Raw genomic sequence first — 18,971 nt, forward strand, 5'->3', positions numbered from 1 at the left:
AGTGCTTCTGGAAAGCACAATATGACTTTGTTTGGTAACATGTTTCTTGATAATTCATAATGAAAAATTAATGTAAAATTATAAACTACACCTAATCAGTTGGGTTGCTTTTAAATTGTATTCTATTTTAATTTACATACTAAATTCACATTTAAAATTATAATTTTTCAAATACAAATTGATAACATTAATTATAATTGAATTGACATAACTGTTCCACTACAAATGACAAACAACCCTTGTTGTGACACTGTACACGAGGAAATGGACACTGTATTTTGAGAGAAATCTTTACTTGTGTCAGAGAAACTCCCCCTGTGTGTTGTTGTCCTACTTAATGTGTGTTTGAAATGTTGCCTCAGTTTATAGATGTGCTTCTCTACAATAAAAGCAACATTGGGATGCCAGGACATTTGACGTGGCTCTCAGACATATTTATTTCTCCTCTAGACATTTAGCTGACAAGTTGGGAACACTTTTGCTTTGTGTCAGGAAGATTCAGGGAGTTGTTCTTCAATATAGTGACAGATATCACATCCTCTCCATTCATTAGTTCATCGTCATAGCGATAAGCTTGTGATTGATGTGTCTGAGACATGGAGCTATTGGGAATACTGTACTGACTCTCTGTCTCTCTCTCTCTCTCTCTCTCACACACACACACACACACAGAGTCAATTAAATCAGCATAAAGCAGACAGCATATCATCATGCTGGTGTCCCACTAGAGAGATAAGCTTTTCTAGACTGCTTCATTTTATGATGATAGAAAAAAAAAACTTGTTTACTTTAATTCCTCCACACATGCATGCAAATTATCGGCCATGCCAAGATCATTCATCTCTGCAGCATAATAGAGGTGTAATGAATGGTTGAGATAATGCTAGTGTAATTGTTGTCAGGGTTTTGAGGTTAGCCCTCTTGCAGTTTACCAACTAACATCCAATAACTGCCAATTTGCCTGTTCTTGAGACTGCTGTGAGAAAGGTGTGTGTGCATGTGCGTTTGTGTAAAAAATCAAAAACTGTATCCTAATCAGGTGACACATAGGATAAAATGTTAGGGTAGATGTCCACTAGTGCAGATGTAATCGCTAGAATAGCTAGAGCTAACAGATATACTGTTGGTAACCATTTTTATTGTCTGCACTCCTGTCCTAAGCAGCCATGACATTTTATTGGTTATTTGGTTTTACTTCTGTTGCATCACGCTGGCTAGCTCCACCTACAGTGAAATCTCATTGGTTTAAAATCCTGCTCCACTTAGCTTAACATTAAACATAAAAAATTATTCTGCTTGGCATTGCTTGTATTACGTTGCACAACTTATTTACTTCTGGTGTGAAAAAACAAATCACTTTTTTTGCAGGGAGCTTGTTTTCTGGTTATGAATTAGAATATAACTTCAAAACATCACTCTGTTGTGTTCTGTTGATGTAGGGACAATATCCTTGTTCTGGATGTGTTCTTTGAGGCTCTGAATTATGAGACCATAGAGCAGAAGAAAGCATACGAGGTGGCGGGTCTACTAGGTAACACAGCACACTGCAGCATGAATACTGTGTCTTTCATCTTTCTGTCTCTCTCTGTTCCTCTAAATCATAAATATATTTATGTTGCAGGTGATATTGGTGGTCAGATGGGCTTGTTTATCGGTGCAAGTATCCTGACCATACTGGAGCTATTTGATTATGCATATGAGGTATATCAACATCTAAACAAAGGATTCAAAATGAACTACGAAGTAAATTGAGAAAATATACATAAAACTAATTATTTTCACAGTTATGTTTCGTTCTCTTTTACATTATCAAATAATATTTTTATTATAATATTAAAAATATGTGTAATTATTTATTTAGAAATTTTTATTTAATAATTTGTCGTTGTCATTCATTTGTCAGTTTTGTTTTTTTTTTTTTGTCGTTGTTGTTGTTTTTTTAGTCACAAGATTGCAGCATCTACCATTCAAAAGTTTGGGGTCAGTAAGATATTATGTTGGTTTTATTTATACTTTTATTAAATGAATCTAAAGTGAGAGTAAAGGCATTTATAATGTTTCACAAGATTAGCACAATTATTTTCAACATTGATAATAATAAAACATGTTTACTGAGCAGCAAATAAGCATATTAGCATGATTTCTGAAAAATCATGTGACTGAAGACAGTAGTGATGCTGAAAATTTAACTTTGCCGTCACAATAATAAATTACATTTTAAAATATATTTAAATAGAAAACAGTTATTTTAATTTTAATAATATTTCATATTATTATTTTTACTGTGTTTTAAGCAAAATGCAGCTTTGTTGAGCATAAGTCATGGTGAGACAACTTTCAAAAACATTAAAAAATCTTAGCGACCCCAAACGTTTGAATGGTGATGTACAAAATGAGTCTGAATCACTCTGACAAAAATGTGATTTGTGCCCTTTGTGATCCTATTTACTATTGCAAGACATATGTGCATATGTGATTATCATTCTTAATAGTTACTAGCCATTGGCAAGAAACTTATATATATATTTACTCACCGAAGCCAATTTTTACATGGATTTGGCATTTGTCGCGTATTAATTCTGGACCCTGTCTGACACACAAACATGCTGTTCAGTGTCCAGACTCAGAGGCACTGGAGACACTATACACACTGTAATAAACACATTCAGACTTGATAAATGCAAATGTATTCAGAGAAACACACACATACACACAGATTCCCCCAGACATGGTGATGGCTATTGAAAACTTCAGCCTGTCTCTGGTGTAGAATGAATGACACTCATATCATACCATAATGAGCCTTCATTAATTCTGCATTACTGCTGGTCTCTTTGCTCTATGGACAGCAGCCAGCACAAGCCCTTACACCACTCATACCCTCGGGGGCACACACACACACATACACACCATCATTTTACATTCTGTCCTGTCCTGTTTTAATGGATTTTTGATGCAAGATCGTTTTAAATGGACAGATTTCATCTTTAAAAAAAAATTCTGAAGCTTAAGCCTCTCTGGATTTTAAGCCTTTTGGCAGCTGTTAACAAAGCACATAAAAATAAAAGAAACATTAAATCATTTAGCTTCATTGGAAATGCATGAGAAATATACGCCCAATGAGATTTTAGCTTTAAAAATACGGTCATCTTAAGAACTGACCTATTAGTAAGCTATTTTTTTTTTATTCACAAGACGTAATAATGTCCACGGGGCATGTTAAGCCTCCTCTGGTCCAGGGCAAAGGCACCTCTCCCAAGTGTGTGATATTATGAATCATACTAGAGCTCATGCATATTGAGGTCACCCTCACATTTCTTGGTAACCTCCTACTGCAACCCAGTAATGTGACCTAAGTAATATTCATGAGATAGGTCTTTACCATACTTGCCCAGAGGTTCTCACATAACCAAAAAGTTATACCAATAAAATCACAGCAGACTCAACAATGATAAAAAAATCTAATTTTTGTGCACATCTGATTGAAATCCGATCATATTTAGATAGTCTGAATGGCAACGAACTATATGAAATCCGATTTGTGCAAGTCCGTCCGTCGCTGCGAAGTGCAAGTAAACCGGAAAAACACAATATTCTGCTAGTATACACACCTTTTTGAGTTCTGAAAGTAGCAGAGACGGCAGCACGGAATAAAGCCGCACATTCCAGCTTCCTGTGTTAATGATGCTACCTCACAAGATTAAATATAGGCTAATATAGCGCAACCACAGCATGCATGTTGTCATGTCGTAAGACAACATCTGTATTGCAAACTGTATTGCTGTTGTTGTTTTTAGCGTAGGCATAACAACTCAACAGCATTGCCATAGAAACCATTGCACATTCCGTAAAAAGAAAGAGCGTTTATGGACACACAAATCGGATATGAACAGTTGCGATACACTGTGACCAAATTGCATGATTTTCCCAATCCAAATCATAATTTTCAATTCCTATGTGAATTCCTGATCCCGTGATCCCTCAGGGGTCAGTGCCCTGGGCTGCAACCCATGTCGCTGATTTCATTAACACAGCGCTGGCAAAGCTACAAAGCTGTTCTGAGGCCAGCAGTTTGAGACCTGATTTGGCAGTGAATGAGATGGTGGTTTGTGATGTGTGCTGGCAGGTGGTGAAGGACAGACTGCTGGACCTGCTAAACCGAGAGGAGGAGGAAGAGAGTCATGGAGAGGATGTGGTAAAAAAAATAAATCTTCAAATCATTTATTTAGATATCACGCACTCAGTGTGTGGAATGACTGTTTTATACCTCAGGCGTGCAGTTTTAAGAACGATAACATCTTTGTTTTTTCTCAGAGTACCTGTGATCCGGTGGTAAACCATTCGGAATCGATTAGCCACACAGTCAGCGTTCCCCTGCAGACCACCCTGGGCACGCTAGAGGAGATTGCGTGCTGAGCACCATTACCCCTCCACACCAACAGGGGGAGCTGAGCCACTCCACTCTAATGGGTGAAGGACAGAGTAAAACAAGGGAAAAGTCTCTGTTGCTTTTTCTCGACTTGTCATCATTTGGCACAAATATAAGAACTGGAAGCCAAGGAGCTTCTGGAGAAACACGAGGACCCCAAAGTTTCTCACAAACACCATCTGTTTGTTCTGGACTGATGAAAGAAAGCAGAAGCTTGTGGACCCGTCAGGACAGTCACTTGTAAAAATAAGACAAACATGAAAACACGAGCATGTGAGGAACAGCAGATGCGCACGGCCTCGGCATGTTCTCGCGTTCTCTCTTTCTCTCTCTGCCCAGCCGCCATTTTGAAATCTACTGCCAAAACACTGTAAATTATTAACGGAGAAAATGTTGTGAAACTGTTCTAACTGTGCATGTGTCAGTTTTATGCGTTACAATATGGTTTTCTCGAACTTGTCCTCCTCTCTCACGTGTGGAGACAGTTGTGTCTTGTGCTGTTCGTTTGCTATGTGTTTCTGCATCTCAATTGGCTTCTTGATGTATCAGGGATGCATCGTAAAACTGAGAGCCCCTTTCTTCTATCCTTTTTATTTTTCTATCCTTCATAGGAAAGCCGAATGGGTCACGGTACAATGGCAGCCATTATGAGCCCATTGGGGCAGCGTATGGCTCTTCTACATGCTTTCTGGATCCCATTTGAAAAAGGAAGAACAAAGAGAGTACAGAAAAAAAGTGTTTTTGTTGCTTTCTGCATAAGTGTATAGTGATACAACTAGCAGTTTGATTTTTGTTAAATGTTAGAGGTGTTAATTTGTCATTTAAAGCTGATAAGATCTTTCATGCTTTTAATTCCGAGCTGAGAGATTGCCTACATAAGCGCTTTTCAGAGATGTTTTGACAGCCATCATGATTCTGCTTCCCCAACTATCGTAAGTGGGATATTTTCAAACATATAAAGGATCTAGAGACTTCATGGTGGTTTATTATGTGAGTTGTCGCTATACTGTTATCTATGTCTCATCTCATCATTTCATCTGTGCTGCGGTTTATTAACACAGTAATTGCCATATGTTATCTGATATTTACTATGTTCCCACTGTGTTCTTTGATGATGAATGATAGACAGTTCAAAGGTGTGATTATGTTATTTTCTGCTCTCGAACTAAATGTGAGGTTCTTGGCCCACTATACATCAGTATGAATGAAGCCTCAGTTGACCCATACATTCTTCAACATGTACAGTGTTTCAGCCAAAATTCATTAACTGAGGCAAAATCATTCATGCAGAATGTGCTCTGGCTAAAAATAATGAAAAAAGGGTCAGTTCTGGGTGATGAGAGTTAGCTTGATTGCATTTCTCAATTTAACTCCCCTCAATATTCAACTCAAGAATATTGACCGGCCCAAAATTCAGTCACAAAATGAAAAGCAAAATCGGAGCTTGTGTGTTAAAACTGTAGGTGAAGCTTTTGAGTAAATTGTTTTGGGACATGAAGGCTGCTGCCAGACAAGCAATACCAGAAATTTGTTGACGAGCTCCTGGAATCTACATATAAATAAATAAAAGGTATTTAATCAGCTTTATTAAACCCCGGCTTTCACACGTGACCTAGGGCCCCCTTGTCCAATCAGATTTGAGCTTAGAGGCAGTATGCAAATCTGTCATAAATATCCATGCTCAGACATTTTTCTTGAAGGATTATTAGTTATTATTATTTGCATGCCCCTCATCTGGGGCAACAGTATTAAGAGCGTGATTTGCTATCTCGTAATGCGAAATTTATTAAATAATAACATTAAGAGCGGAAACATTATAATTTTGCCACAGGGAATAGAATAATGAATGTGTGCTATGGGTTGTTTGTGGCATGTGAGAGAGCCATGTGATTGTGTCAATACAGACACATGTTGCTTAATGTGTGTTATATTTTATTCTATAAATATAGTTGGCAGAAAAAAAAAACATGCAGATATCCTGATTTGTAAAGTATCTGTGACCGAATGTAAATGTTTTTAGTTGCTTCATTTGCAATTCAATTTGCTAATCAAATGTAATGGGCTGCACAGGATGAATGTTTTATCCTTATTTGTCCTAAAATGTGATGATGCTTTTCTTAATATGTCAAAGATAGATCTGTAAATCTCAGAGGGTTTCAAGCACATGCAAAGGAAATATATATATATATTCTAACCAAACATGTACACACTACAAACGCAGAAACCCACAGCATCTCTCCATACTTACACAACAGTGAAGTTACTCATAATGTAAACAGTAATTTTAGTAGACAAACTCTTTCTTGCCATGTGGACAAACACCAAAGGGGTGTCACATCACCTTTGCTATTTTCTCATTAGGAGAAACCAGAGGGGTTGATGGTTTCTAACTCCAAGGTATAATTACAGTACCTCAGACCTTAGAGATGAAAACAATAAAGACTAAATGGATTACAGTTCCTGTGTCTTTGCCTCTGTGTCTGTCTATCTATCTATCTGTCTCTGTCTGTCTGTCTGTCTTAGTTTCCTATAGAAATAGCTTAGCCTATGTCTTTCCTCTTTCGCAGCTCTAAGGCAAAGAAGCAAAAATAAGGCCTATATAAGTGAAGTGAAGTGACATTCAGCCAAGTATGGTGACCCATACTCGGAATTCATGCTCTGCATTTAACCCATCCAACGTGCACACACACAGCAGTGAACACACACACAGCAGTGAACACACACACACCGTGAACATACACCCGGAGCAGTGGGCAGCCATTTATGCTGCGGCGCCCAGGGAGCAGTTGGGGGTTCGGTGCCTTGCTCAAGGGCACCTCAGTCGTGGTATTGAGGGTGGAGAGAGCGCTGGACATTCACTCCCCCCACCTACAATTCCTGCCGGCCGGAGAATTGAACCCGCAACCTTTGGATTACGAGTCCAACTCTCTAACCATTAGGCCACGACTTCCCCAAATAATAATTTTCATTATAAGGTCTTCAGGACCACTGTCACAATGATATCCACTGTTTCTAATTTGACTGAAATGTTTTTCTTTTATATTTGCTGTCCCTTTATCATTTCTTTTTACACGGTTGCTTTTTTATCGCGTGAGCGCATGTGTGCATGAGCGCGGGTGAAGGCTACGTGTGTCTGTCTAGGTTGTCAGAAACAAATGAAGAAATACAATTTTGACAGCATGTGATTATTCGTGCCTCTACCCAGTAAGAAAGAAACAGACAAGCGAAGATGCAAGAAACTCAATTTCGTTTATAAACAAAGATACACAAACAAACATCACAAAGAACAAAAGAGCTGTCTTTGAGCTCGGAGATAATGCATGAACTCAAGTGCGGGGGCTCTGCTATGCCATTTACTTCTAAGAAAAACAAGCTACCAGCTTTAATCAGCTTAATTGTTCTGCTACATACGTTGTCGAGTCACAAGGCTTTCTAAGGTCACGTTGCATGAGATGTCGTTGCTGTTCATTGTCATCATTGCAACAATAATTATTTAAGGATGAAAGGTTTGTTTACTGATTTATGAATGCAAATGTTATCTCGCTGTTGTGATTGTTTGTCTTTTGATTTATTTATTTGATATAGTAGTGCCGAATGTGGGTACGGTATGATGACACCTTTTTTTTCTCTCGGCCATAGATGGCACAAAATATCATCTCAACACATTAAACAAATGGCTGTACTGTTCTTAATCTTGTCATTTCATCCGAATATCAACATTTTTTAGATTAATAGACCCTTGGGGTAGGATGCCATATCTTCTATTAAAAAATGGGAAATTAAATATTTATGTATTCATATACTTTTACCTTAAGATGATTCCCTTTTACTGGGATTCTGCCTTGACTGTCATCAGTTATTAAATTATTCTATTTCATCTAAATGGTCAAAACACAAATAGAATAGCTGATTTAGTATTTTATATTAATGATACTTTAATATATAAATATCCCCATTGCAGAGTAAAACAGGATATTATGAAATGATTGACTAAATAGGTGCTTGGGCAGTTCACTGAGTAAGTCGAAACTGTGGTTTCTTTAACTGCAGTTTTATCGTAGTGATTTCCTATAATTATTCAGATGACTGTGTTTTCACACACAAACTGTACTGTAAGATTTCAGTTATGAGGCTGACAGCCCAGACAGCAAGCAGTGTCGGCCCAGATCCGGCCCACATCTGGATTTCACACGGGCCAGATGTGGGCTGGATCTGGGCCAGAACTATGTTGCTGTCTGGGAGGATATTCCCAGTAAAAATTTAGTTTAAAAAAAATAAATGCCTGTTTTTCCCCAACCCAAATATGTTTTGTGAATCATAGGCAGCATTAGCCCAACTTTGGCAAAATTTTGTGGGCAGGGTACATTGTTCTATTTGTAAACCTGGTGAATTTGAATGTTAAAAGTTCAACAAACTTGAAGCTGATGTGTGGTTTGCATGGTGAAATTTTCTCATGTTTTGTCCCTCACTTCCCAATCACGTGCATTCCTATTGACCCATGGGATTTCGACTATACTAAGATAAATGGGCAGAAAGGCAATAGGGCAAAAAGGCCAAGTCTATCAAAGTGTAGCAATGTATGAACCACAGCTCACGAGTCACTTTTAAACCAAGCAGATTTACGTTTATCAACGACCAACTTTAACTTGTTGCAAAATTTGTGTTGAGAAATTTTTCATCCTCACATGACTGGATTTCGCCAAACAAGCGTTAAATATGTCCACCCCTGAAGTATCAGTAACTGTCAGGAGGATGTTTGCTTTTTCACACTGGGGTACAATTTGGTTTGATTTTATCTGGAATCCTAATCGACTGCACACAGATGCTGTCAATAGAGTTTAACTTGTATTTACCCAGACAAATCTTTCAAATTAGCAGAGAAATTCTCATTCATCGATATACTTGTTATTAGTGTGTTATATTTCAGTATCAATGGTGCATGATTGAACATGCCAGCCAGAGGCTCTGTCATGTTGACAGTCTGTCTGGAATATTTAAACCTCTAATCTGTGATTTATTAATTATCATTCTTTAGGAATTTGATGACATAAAGCCAATCTGTAGAACAAAATATGGTGTTTGTGTAAGCCCCCTGAGGCTAAACAACAGGTATATGCAGGCAGAAGATGTTCTGCAGGAGGTAATTTATCTAAATACTTTAAAGATCACACAAAGCTTTTATTTTCCATTATCATCTACTGCAAGGAATACTAATTTCAGCTAAGAGTGTTCACAAATCACCCTCTATTCAGCACACAGTTTGATATGGGATATATAGCCTATAAGTAATTTATAAGAAAACAGTATGTGTGGCAATAAAAAGTGTTTTATTTTTGTAGGAGTAGCAAATGCAGAGTCTTTTTCAGCATTTTTTAAGTCTTTTTAGCTTCATTGTGATTACCGTTCAATCAATCAAAGTCCTCAGGAAATCAAACATAATAATGATTGCATTAAGTTGCTTCTATTTTTGTTCAATGTGACTTCCAGATGTTTTATCATAGGAGAATGAGAGACACTAAATTGTCTGTAGATCAGTAGGTCTTGCAATGGATTGGCCATGTTTCCCTGTCTGCAGCCAAAGATGCTGGGATAGGCTCCAGCTCCCCCACAAACCTACATGGATTGATATTGGTATTGTTTTAGTAATAAGAACTCTAATGAAGATAATTACCCATTATGTGCCTTCCTGTCTTTTGCAAAGCATTGCATGTGGACATAACACAGCACCATAATTCAACTAGCAAAAGTGATGCAAAACAGATGACTACTAGCAGGATCTGATGGTTTATTTATTAAAAGAATAATCACACATGCTTTTTCATATATTTTTGTTTTGATGAGCCAATCAGAACTCATGCCAAAGACTAAGTTTGTTTGTGAAATCGAGCTATCCTCAGCCTCTTCATAGGCAACTTTGCATAGATTTTTGCACATATTCAGTTGACTTTGAATTATAAACTAGAAAATAAGGTAATTCTGCATCATAACTGCAAAAAAAGTTTGCTGTCAAGAAAAGAACTGTACAAAGATTTACACCTTTAGGGGTACAACAGCTTGTCAGCGGGGCAGTATCCTCAAAGATACATTCATTGTGCCTGTAGTACATGTTAAGGTACTAATGTACCCTTTAGGCTACAGTGACAAGCTGTCGTACCCCTAAAGGTACAAATTTTGCACAATTTCTTCTGACAGTAAAGTATACTCATTAAGTTTTAACAAGTTATAATGCCAGCAGTGCTGTTTTCTTAAACAGACATCACGGCATGTCTGACATAACAGGCAGATAATCAAGCCGCAGGATGCTTGTGGAACATTTGAAATGACTGCTATATAATGAAAATCCTTACACAACCCCAGAGTTTGGAGTCTGAACAGCAAAGCAAAACTACACAGGCTGATAGTCCAAAGTGCACTAAAAGATAATCTAATTACAGAATTATGGAAGTTTGTTTCCATTTTTCTTGCAGTTCTGACTTTTTATCTCACAATTCATTTTTTTTATTTTGAGTTTATGCCTCACAATTCAGACTTTTTTTTATTTATCTAAATTTGTCTCACAATTCTGATTTTTCTTCTTGCATTCTGACTTTTTATCTCACAATTCAGACTTTTTAAAAAATTCTAAGTTTGTCTCACAATTCTGACTTTTTTCTTGCGATTCTGAGTTTATATCTCACAATTCTGACTTTACAGTTCTGAGTTTATATCTCTTCTGGCTTTGTTTCTATATTTTTGTCTCAATTCTGACTTCATTTCTTGTAGTTCTGTCTTTTTTTATCTCACAATTCTGACGTTTCTTGCAATTCTGAGTTTATACCTCACAATTTTGACTTTGCTTTCCTTGCCATTTTGAATTTAACTCTCAATTCTGGATTGTTCACCCTCAGAACTTGCAGTTTACATTGCAATTCTGGAAAAAAAAAAAACAATGAAAAAGCTAATTGCCACTATTTATCTCACAATTCAGACTTTTTTCTCAGAATTGCCAGTTTCTATCTCACAATTGAAAGTTATAAACTCACAACTGTAGGCTAACATCTCAAAAATATTTGTATCTCAGTATTGCAAGAAGCAAAGTCCGAATTCTGAGATATGAACTTTAGATATGAAGCTTGCATTGTAAGATAAGTCGCAATTACCTTTTTTATATGAAAAACAGGCAACTATAAATCTTTCCATGTGCATATTTGCAGTATCAGTTGCTCTCATGACATTCAGTGAACATCAATAAAGACAGGCCTTGATAATGCTGAACGGCTACTGTTTGGTAAAAGTTATTGATGTTGGCCTTCAGCAGTGTTATTAGCAAAGCCCCTAATGATACACAGCATAATGCAGTGTAAATCATCATGCTGTCAGACGCATGCTATACAAAAGACTCAGATAAATGAATAAACCAGTTAATGAGAATATTATTTCCTCCAAGAGATGAATCTCTATTTTATATTTTCAGTATAGTAATACTTCGGAGAAGTTAATCACACTGCTTCTTCTAAAAATGTTTTGTTTATGATATTATGATTCTGTGCCGGTAATAGAAATCCACGCCTCTGCCAAGACTTCCATACTAACGACATCAATTGCCACCCATTTTAATTGTTTTTTCTTCTTCTTCTTCCCATCTGTCTTATAGGGCAAGCAAAATGTTCCAGAACTTAATTGCTCGAGAGGGAGAACGAGACTGAAACGGGACTACTTCAAAGGATCTTTCTGCCACCAAACAAATACCGGCTCTTCCCACACAATCAAACAAATGTCAATTAGCAAGCATCACATCCCCTCCCCCTCAGCCCAATTAGGAGGATGGAAGTCTATCACACAAATATACCACTGCTCAGAGACCTGTGAAATAAAGCTGGTGGAAGATAGCTGAGTCCAGGCCTTCTGTCCATTTTCCAATTAAAGATGATGATCTACTAATGAATAAGCAAGTCTGACACTAAGAGGTCTCAGCCAGTGGGTTGTTTGATTGGATGCTTGACTTTCATTAATGGATTTAAGGATGACCCCACTGAGGGAATGTGTCGTTTAGCTGTTTTCTTCAGCTTTTCACAACTTACAGATTTAATTTGTTAGAGTTAGGACCCCTTCTGATTGTTGCTTATACCTTTTTGCTTGCATATTAGGCAAAATGATTCATCCGAGTGTTGTGGACGTCTCAGATTTGACAAATCTAACATTGTTTATTGCAGTTCTGTTTTAGGACAGCAGCTGTCAAACTGTCATAAATGCAATCTAACATGAAACAGAAAAAACAATAGCCTGTAGAGCTTGGAAATGGGATAACAGTCTCTGGTTTGATTGCCCGAAGCAAAGAATATATTCATAATGCTAATGTGCAATAGAGTGGCTGACAGAATAATCTTGAAAAAAACAAAAAACAAAACAAAAAAACCCTGCAGTACTGCTAACTGTCATTTCAAATTGAACGCAACAGACAAATATATAAGAGGAGGCAGCGTTTATCAAAACACTCACATTTGCACACATTCAAGACAGGCAACTTTTTGATAGGTTGTGATATTTACTTGCAATCAGTACATGACATACAATTACGAATTTACACCGAAGAATTGCATCTTACAACAAAGGCGACAGATTTTAGTTCAAACCCAAGGTGAGGTAGAATCAAGAGGACTTGTACGATATGTTGGGAAATGGTAGAAAGTTCTAGAGAGATGTGAAATGTGAAAGTTAAATGGCAAAAGATGCATGAGATAATGTGGCAGATGTAACATATGCACTCCGAATGGTCGCATAGACCTTTACAACCAAAAAAATAAGGGACCTGGGTGTTATTGTCTCAACTCAACACTGTCTCAGTTCATCTACACCCAACAAACCTAAAGTCCAGGAAGCTTAGTTACATATTTAAATATTGTGAAGCTCAAGTGCTTTGGCATGGTATTTTGAAACCCTTCGAATGAAGAACCTCTTTGAGAGGAAAAGCTTGGTGCATTGAGACAGTCGTTGGCACAGCAGGAGTGTAATATTTTCCTGTGAAAGCGTTGATCAATCATGCTCTTCAAAAAGAACTTGATTTCAGTGATTAAATTACACAACAAAGTCCGACAGGCAACACTTGATGAAATTAAAACTTAATCTCAAACTGAAGTCGTTACCATTGCTAAACGAGTCTCTGCAAGGGTGTGCGTGGGAACAGCTTGATGTGCATTGTTGAAAAATGTACAGTCCAACCTGCATATTTCCCACTTGCTCTGGCCAGATGTGCAATTCAGGAAGAACAATGCTGTTGCTATGGTAACCACTTTCCACAGCCTTTTAATACCAAAGGTCAATGCCTTTCTGATAATATAATCTGACACTGGAAGTATTGCTTTAGTGAATAGCCTATTGAAACGGTTTAAATAACCTGAAAGGAAGCCACAAAAGTATTTTAAAAAAGTAATGAAATAAGCCAAATAATAAATACCTAATGTCTTTCAAAAATAAATTAGATCATTCATGCCAAAATAAGTGCTTATGTGCCTGCATGTCTCAGCCTGAAAACTAAATCTGTAATAAGACAGACACCCTTCAAGTGTCTTATTTAGTCCCTTCATGCCTCCTCTTAAAGATGTTGGACTGCTCAAAGAAGCCAAGCCCAGTGCAGTCCGACCGGAAGAAAAGAAGCCATCGGTGGAAATGTAAGTCAACAGTCTGAAATGAAGCTGAGGTCCTAGGCTTTGACCCAGCTCACAGGAACCCAGAAGGTCTCCCGCTCCAGTCTCTCCAGGATGCTACGTAGTTCTGCGCAGGCACTGGCCGTGTCCTCCTTAATCAGGACCCGATCCACTAGGTGACCGTACTGTTGATCTGTCTGCTGCGCCGACAGACGCATTTCCTGCAGTTCCTCCTCCTGAAAGATGAGGAGATGAGAGAGTGTAGGGCATGAATATTTATAGTGAGAATGAAATGAGAGATGTCAGTAGATGCAAAGAGTAGTGTGCAAAAATATATAGCAATCAAGCTAGCGATACTGTGTCTGTAGATTCTGTGATTTTCCCATAAATTTCGCAAGTGAGACAAACCTTAAGATTATTTTTAAAGCCAGACAGTCTCTGCAATTTTATTCCAATTATTATGAAATGACCATTTCAAGGCTGATTTTTTGAGAGGCTGGAAGAATTGTTGTTGATCAGTGCCACGGGTTTCTTGAGAGCTGAGTGATGTAAACCTGTGATCAGACTCACTGTTATTCGCCCATGTTCACCTCCTCCTGGCGAAGTGGCGGCACTGCGGCGTCTGCGACTCTCTGGGATTCGTGGTTTTACGAAAATGACATAGGGCTTAAATTCAGCTGTCCGCAGGGCCTTCAGAGCCTGTAGCGGGACAAAAAACAAAACCGATAATGTGGAGAGGTAAATGACACTATCTACACTAACACGGACACCAACGGGGCAGTCGTGGCCTAATGGATAGAGAGTTGGACTTGTAACCCGAAGGTTGTGGGTTTGAGTCTCAGGTCCGGCAGGGATTGTAGGTGGGGGGAGTGAATAACCAACACACTCTCCACCCTTAATACCACGACTGAGGTGAGACCCTTGAGCAAGGCACCGAAACCCCAACTGCTCCCCGGGCGCCGCAGCATTGGCTGCCCACTGCTCCGGGTGTGTGTTCACTACTGTGTGTACACTTGGATGGGTTAAATACAGAGCACAAATTCTGAGTATGGGTCACCATACTTGGCCACACACCACTTTCCTATCCCCTTACCTACACTGCTGTTCAAAATTTGAGGCAAGTAAGACATAAATACTCTTATTCAGCAAGAATGCATTAAATCAAAAATCATAGTAGTCATTTACAATGTTAAAAGATTTCTATTTTAAATAAATACTGTTGTTTTGTTATATTTATAATTGTTTTCTATTCTATTTTTTCTTTGGTTTCTATTCATCAAAAAAAAAAAAAGAATCTGTTTCCACAAAAATATTAAGAGGCAGAGTTCTCATTCATTTCACTTGTGATAATAAGAAATGGTTATCGAGCAACCAAAGCATCCAATCTGTTGTTCTAATTCTTTCATAACCTTTTTTAATAATGAGGTTTGACATTAAAAACAATCTATGGGGTTTCACAAAGAGTTTTTCTCTTAACTAGTTTTAACCCAGTTGCAGTGAACTATGCAAGACCACCTACAGAATCACATAAATAAACAATGATGTCTGTATGCCCTGATAAACTTTAAGTTCAGTTTAAGCCAGTAGCAGTAAAATTTCACATTAAAAATGTATGAGAGCAAGTGTTAGGTAAATTGCCTCCCATGATCATAAGAAGGATTCTTGCCATTGGGGGTAAATTACTGCAAGTGGTTTAGCACAAGAAATATTCTTGTTGCAATAGACAAGTAGCGCCACCTGAAGGTGAAACCTGTCAGTACATATCAGCATTGAGGAACAAATTCCTTTTGGCTATGTATTGTATGGATAGGATGCATGAAAATTGCAAATACAACCAAAACAGAATATACAAATGTACAAAACAAGACATTTGCTTGTGTGCATAATATAAAAGAATAGTTTACTGTTTTTATGTAAATTATACCTTCAGGTGGCGCTACTTTACTTTACTTTAAGAATCAAGAATATAATTCTTGAATCAACACCCAGAGCAAAATTTGCAGTTATTTACCTCAGGCTGTACATCTACCAGACACATCTTGTTCTTGGCTTGAACGGAGCGGATGGCCTCTATACTGGTCCCATACAGATTCTCTTTATACTCTCCATACTCTATAAATCTACAGACAAACGATTCAAGTCAGGTTATGACAATAGGACAATATATTGTTTGGATGAAACTTGTGTAGTAGAAGAGAAACAGTACAAGAGGAACACATCACAATGGGACTCACTTGTTATTCTGTGCATCTGCATCAAACGCCTGTTTAGTCACAAAGTGGTACTCCACTCCTTCCTTCTCATGGCTCTTTTTGAGCCGTGTGGTGTCTTTGATGGAGAACAGAGAGCCAAAAATGTCATATTTGAAGGGATGGTGATTTATTCACCCCTTATAAACCTACAGTATGTAACTTTCTTTGTGTGAAACACAAAGGAAAAAAAAAATCTAAAGACTGTTTTCCAAGTGATTATAATGGGGACTGAAGCTTCCAAGCTTCAAAAACGATGTAAAAGAATCAAAGACCTAATCAAAGTGGTTCATATGTGCTTTTGCATTCTTTTTGAAGCCTGACAGCTCCAGTCCTACTTCATTTTCATTATATAAAAAAATGGTCATAGGTATACATCAGAAATTCACATTTTGTGTCATATGACTTGGGAAGAATGTGACCATTTTTGGCGGCTAAAGTTCAACAGATAATTTCTAAAGTCTGAAACACTGAAAAGTTTCAGTGTTCATGGTCTGAACTGTGTGTGTGTGTAATTCTGCTAGTGAATTTATCAGAAAGCTCCTTTTATCTTGCTTAGGAAATGAGGCAAGACCTACGGGGCACAGCCACTGCGTAGCGATGCGGATTTTCTGCGATCACTTTCTGCTTCAGCTCATTGATACGTGCTCCCAGAGAACCTGTGTAAAGATAGGCAGCAAGTTAAAATGATTGCATATATAGTAGCTTATTTACTTAAAGTGCAGTGTACAAAAAAAAAAGTACTTCAGAAAATGACTGAAATTATTGCCACTAGAGGTCAGTGTATCCTCATAATGTGGGATACAATGAACCGGTTTGGAAAACATCTTCAATCCGTTATAGGCAGTTATTTATGGAAGGTATTGTGCATTTCTGGCTTAGTTTTTAATGATATGTTTAAGCACTTTAATGATAATACCAGATTTGGTAATTAGGAACTTTAATATATTTCCTGGAATTAACAAGTATGATGAAATTGTCATCATAAACTGGTTTCATTGTTCTAGCTGCCAAGTGTTGCTAGTCTTATTTAGAATTATGCCTAATAAGACACAATATTGTTGTTGATTTGCACTTTCTAATGTTGTGAGGACGCAGACAACCACTGTGCATTCAATTTATACATTACGTTTCATTTCCATGATTCTATATTTCAGTTAATCAGTGGGCTGTTTGTTGCAACAAAATTACACAATGCACAATTTACACAGCATAAAAAACACTGAATTGTAGATGAATGTTAGGTTTTATATATATATATATATATATATATATATATATATATATATATATATATATATATATATATATTTCCGCTAAATGACAAAAGTAAGTAAAGTAAAAGTATATATATATATATATATATATATATATATATATATATATATATATATATATATATATATATATATATATATATACACACATACATATATATACAGTATCTTACCAATGAGAACTACTAATCGGGGTCTCTCATTGGGCTTCTGCTGGTAGCGTGTCACTTCTTCATAGGTCAGGAATTCTGTGTCATTCTGCTCAGAAACATAGGCCTCTCCTGAAGAACCACGACGGTCCTTCCGGCTTAGACGGAAACTTCTCCTTAAACCGGCTGAGATAGAGCCAAGAAAGCAGGTCACAAATCTAAATTCATTATTTATTACATCACAAGAAAAAACTATCAAGATTAATAGTTTTATGTATTTTCACTACCATTCAAAGGTTTTGAGTCAGTAATGTTTTTAAAGAGTCTTAATCTTAACCAAGGCTGCATTTATTTGAACAAAAATACAGTAAACCGTAATATTGTGTAAAATGTTCTATATATTTTTAAAATGTAATTTATGTCTATCATAATAAAGCCAGAAAACATTCTATTATGCTGATTTGCTGCTCAAGAAACATTTCTAATTATTATCAAAGTTGAAAACAGCTGCACTTTCTTAATGTTTTTTGTGGAAACAATACTTTATTTCCCCACTTACTTTTTACTGAATCAATTGAAAACTTTTTTTTAAATGAAAATATTTTCTAACATTATGTCTTTACTGTCACTGTCAGTTGAATGAATCCTTGCTGAATAAAGTATTTTTTCTTCTAAAAAAATAAATAAAACTCTTGTTGGCCCCAAGCATTTGAATGGCAGTGTGTATTTATTGTATTAACAGAAGTTATTACATTTTATTTATTCTCCATACAGTGCATTTAATACCATTATGATTGAATTATGTGAAAGACAAAAAGTAAAACCATAATTAAATTAAGTGTAGAAATTCTGTGGTCAACTTTTACACACTTTTATTTGGATAATAATAAAGACAACGCCATAACCTATCCAGTAACCCTGAAATTTCTACCCCTTAACTACGGTACTCAACATTTGAAGTGAATCAAAAAAGTTCAAAGTCAAGACAAGAACGCATTTTGATTTTAGGTCTTAGGACAACTTTGATGAAAGGTTTTGATCCACTTCAAATGTTGACTAGTGTCGTTTCAACTCCCGTGCAACTCCTGTAGCATAACTCTAATCTTCACCTCTATCAGTATTGTTATATGAAATGATGTAAAATGTGTTATGTTTTAGGACATGGAGGTTAACGTTGGCAGCTGTGTGGGAAGATCAAGGACTGTACCTGAGTAAAACTCCCAGGAAAACACCTGGCCACAGGA

At 37.0% G+C, this 18,971-nt stretch overlaps 2 protein-coding genes across 3 annotated transcripts in view; one reads left to right on the forward strand and one right to left on the reverse strand.

Annotated features, from left to right (window-relative positions):
- Positions 1-6,887, forward strand: part of LOC306869165 (acid-sensing ion channel 2) — a gene marked incomplete at its 5' end in the record, with an annotated part of 448,337 nt that extends 441,450 nt beyond the window's left edge. For both annotated transcript variants that reach the window (XM_079415799.1, XM_079415798.1), the window contains 4 exons: positions 1,440-1,531; positions 1,622-1,701; positions 4,127-4,195; positions 4,315-6,887. In XM_079415799.1, the coding sequence (XP_079271925.1) occupies positions 1,440-1,531; positions 1,622-1,701; positions 4,127-4,195; positions 4,315-4,416 (343 nt within the window). In that variant the 3' untranslated portion in view covers positions 4,417-6,887. The remainder of the gene's footprint in view (positions 1-1,439; positions 1,532-1,621; positions 1,702-4,126; positions 4,196-4,314) is intronic.
- Positions 6,888-12,938: 6,051 nt separating this feature from the next.
- LOC306868930 (MAGUK p55 subfamily member 3-like) overlaps positions 12,939-18,971 on the reverse strand; it is a 41,179-nt gene continuing 35,146 nt past the window's right edge. The window contains exons 14-19 of the mRNA XM_079415407.1: positions 17,752-17,913; positions 16,880-16,960; positions 16,287-16,380; positions 16,064-16,172; positions 14,623-14,751; positions 12,939-14,288 (exon numbers count right to left, since the gene is read on the reverse strand). Of these exons, the coding sequence (XP_079271533.1) occupies positions 14,109-14,288; positions 14,623-14,751; positions 16,064-16,172; positions 16,287-16,380; positions 16,880-16,960; positions 17,752-17,913 (755 nt within the window). The 3' untranslated portion in view covers positions 12,939-14,108. The remainder of the gene's footprint in view (positions 14,289-14,622; positions 14,752-16,063; positions 16,173-16,286; positions 16,381-16,879; positions 16,961-17,751; positions 17,914-18,971) is intronic.

Source organism: Barbus barbus (genome assembly GCF_936440315.1).
Source record: "Barbus barbus genome assembly, chromosome: 4".
NCBI lineage: Eukaryota > Metazoa > Chordata > Actinopteri > Cypriniformes > Cyprinidae > Barbus > Barbus barbus.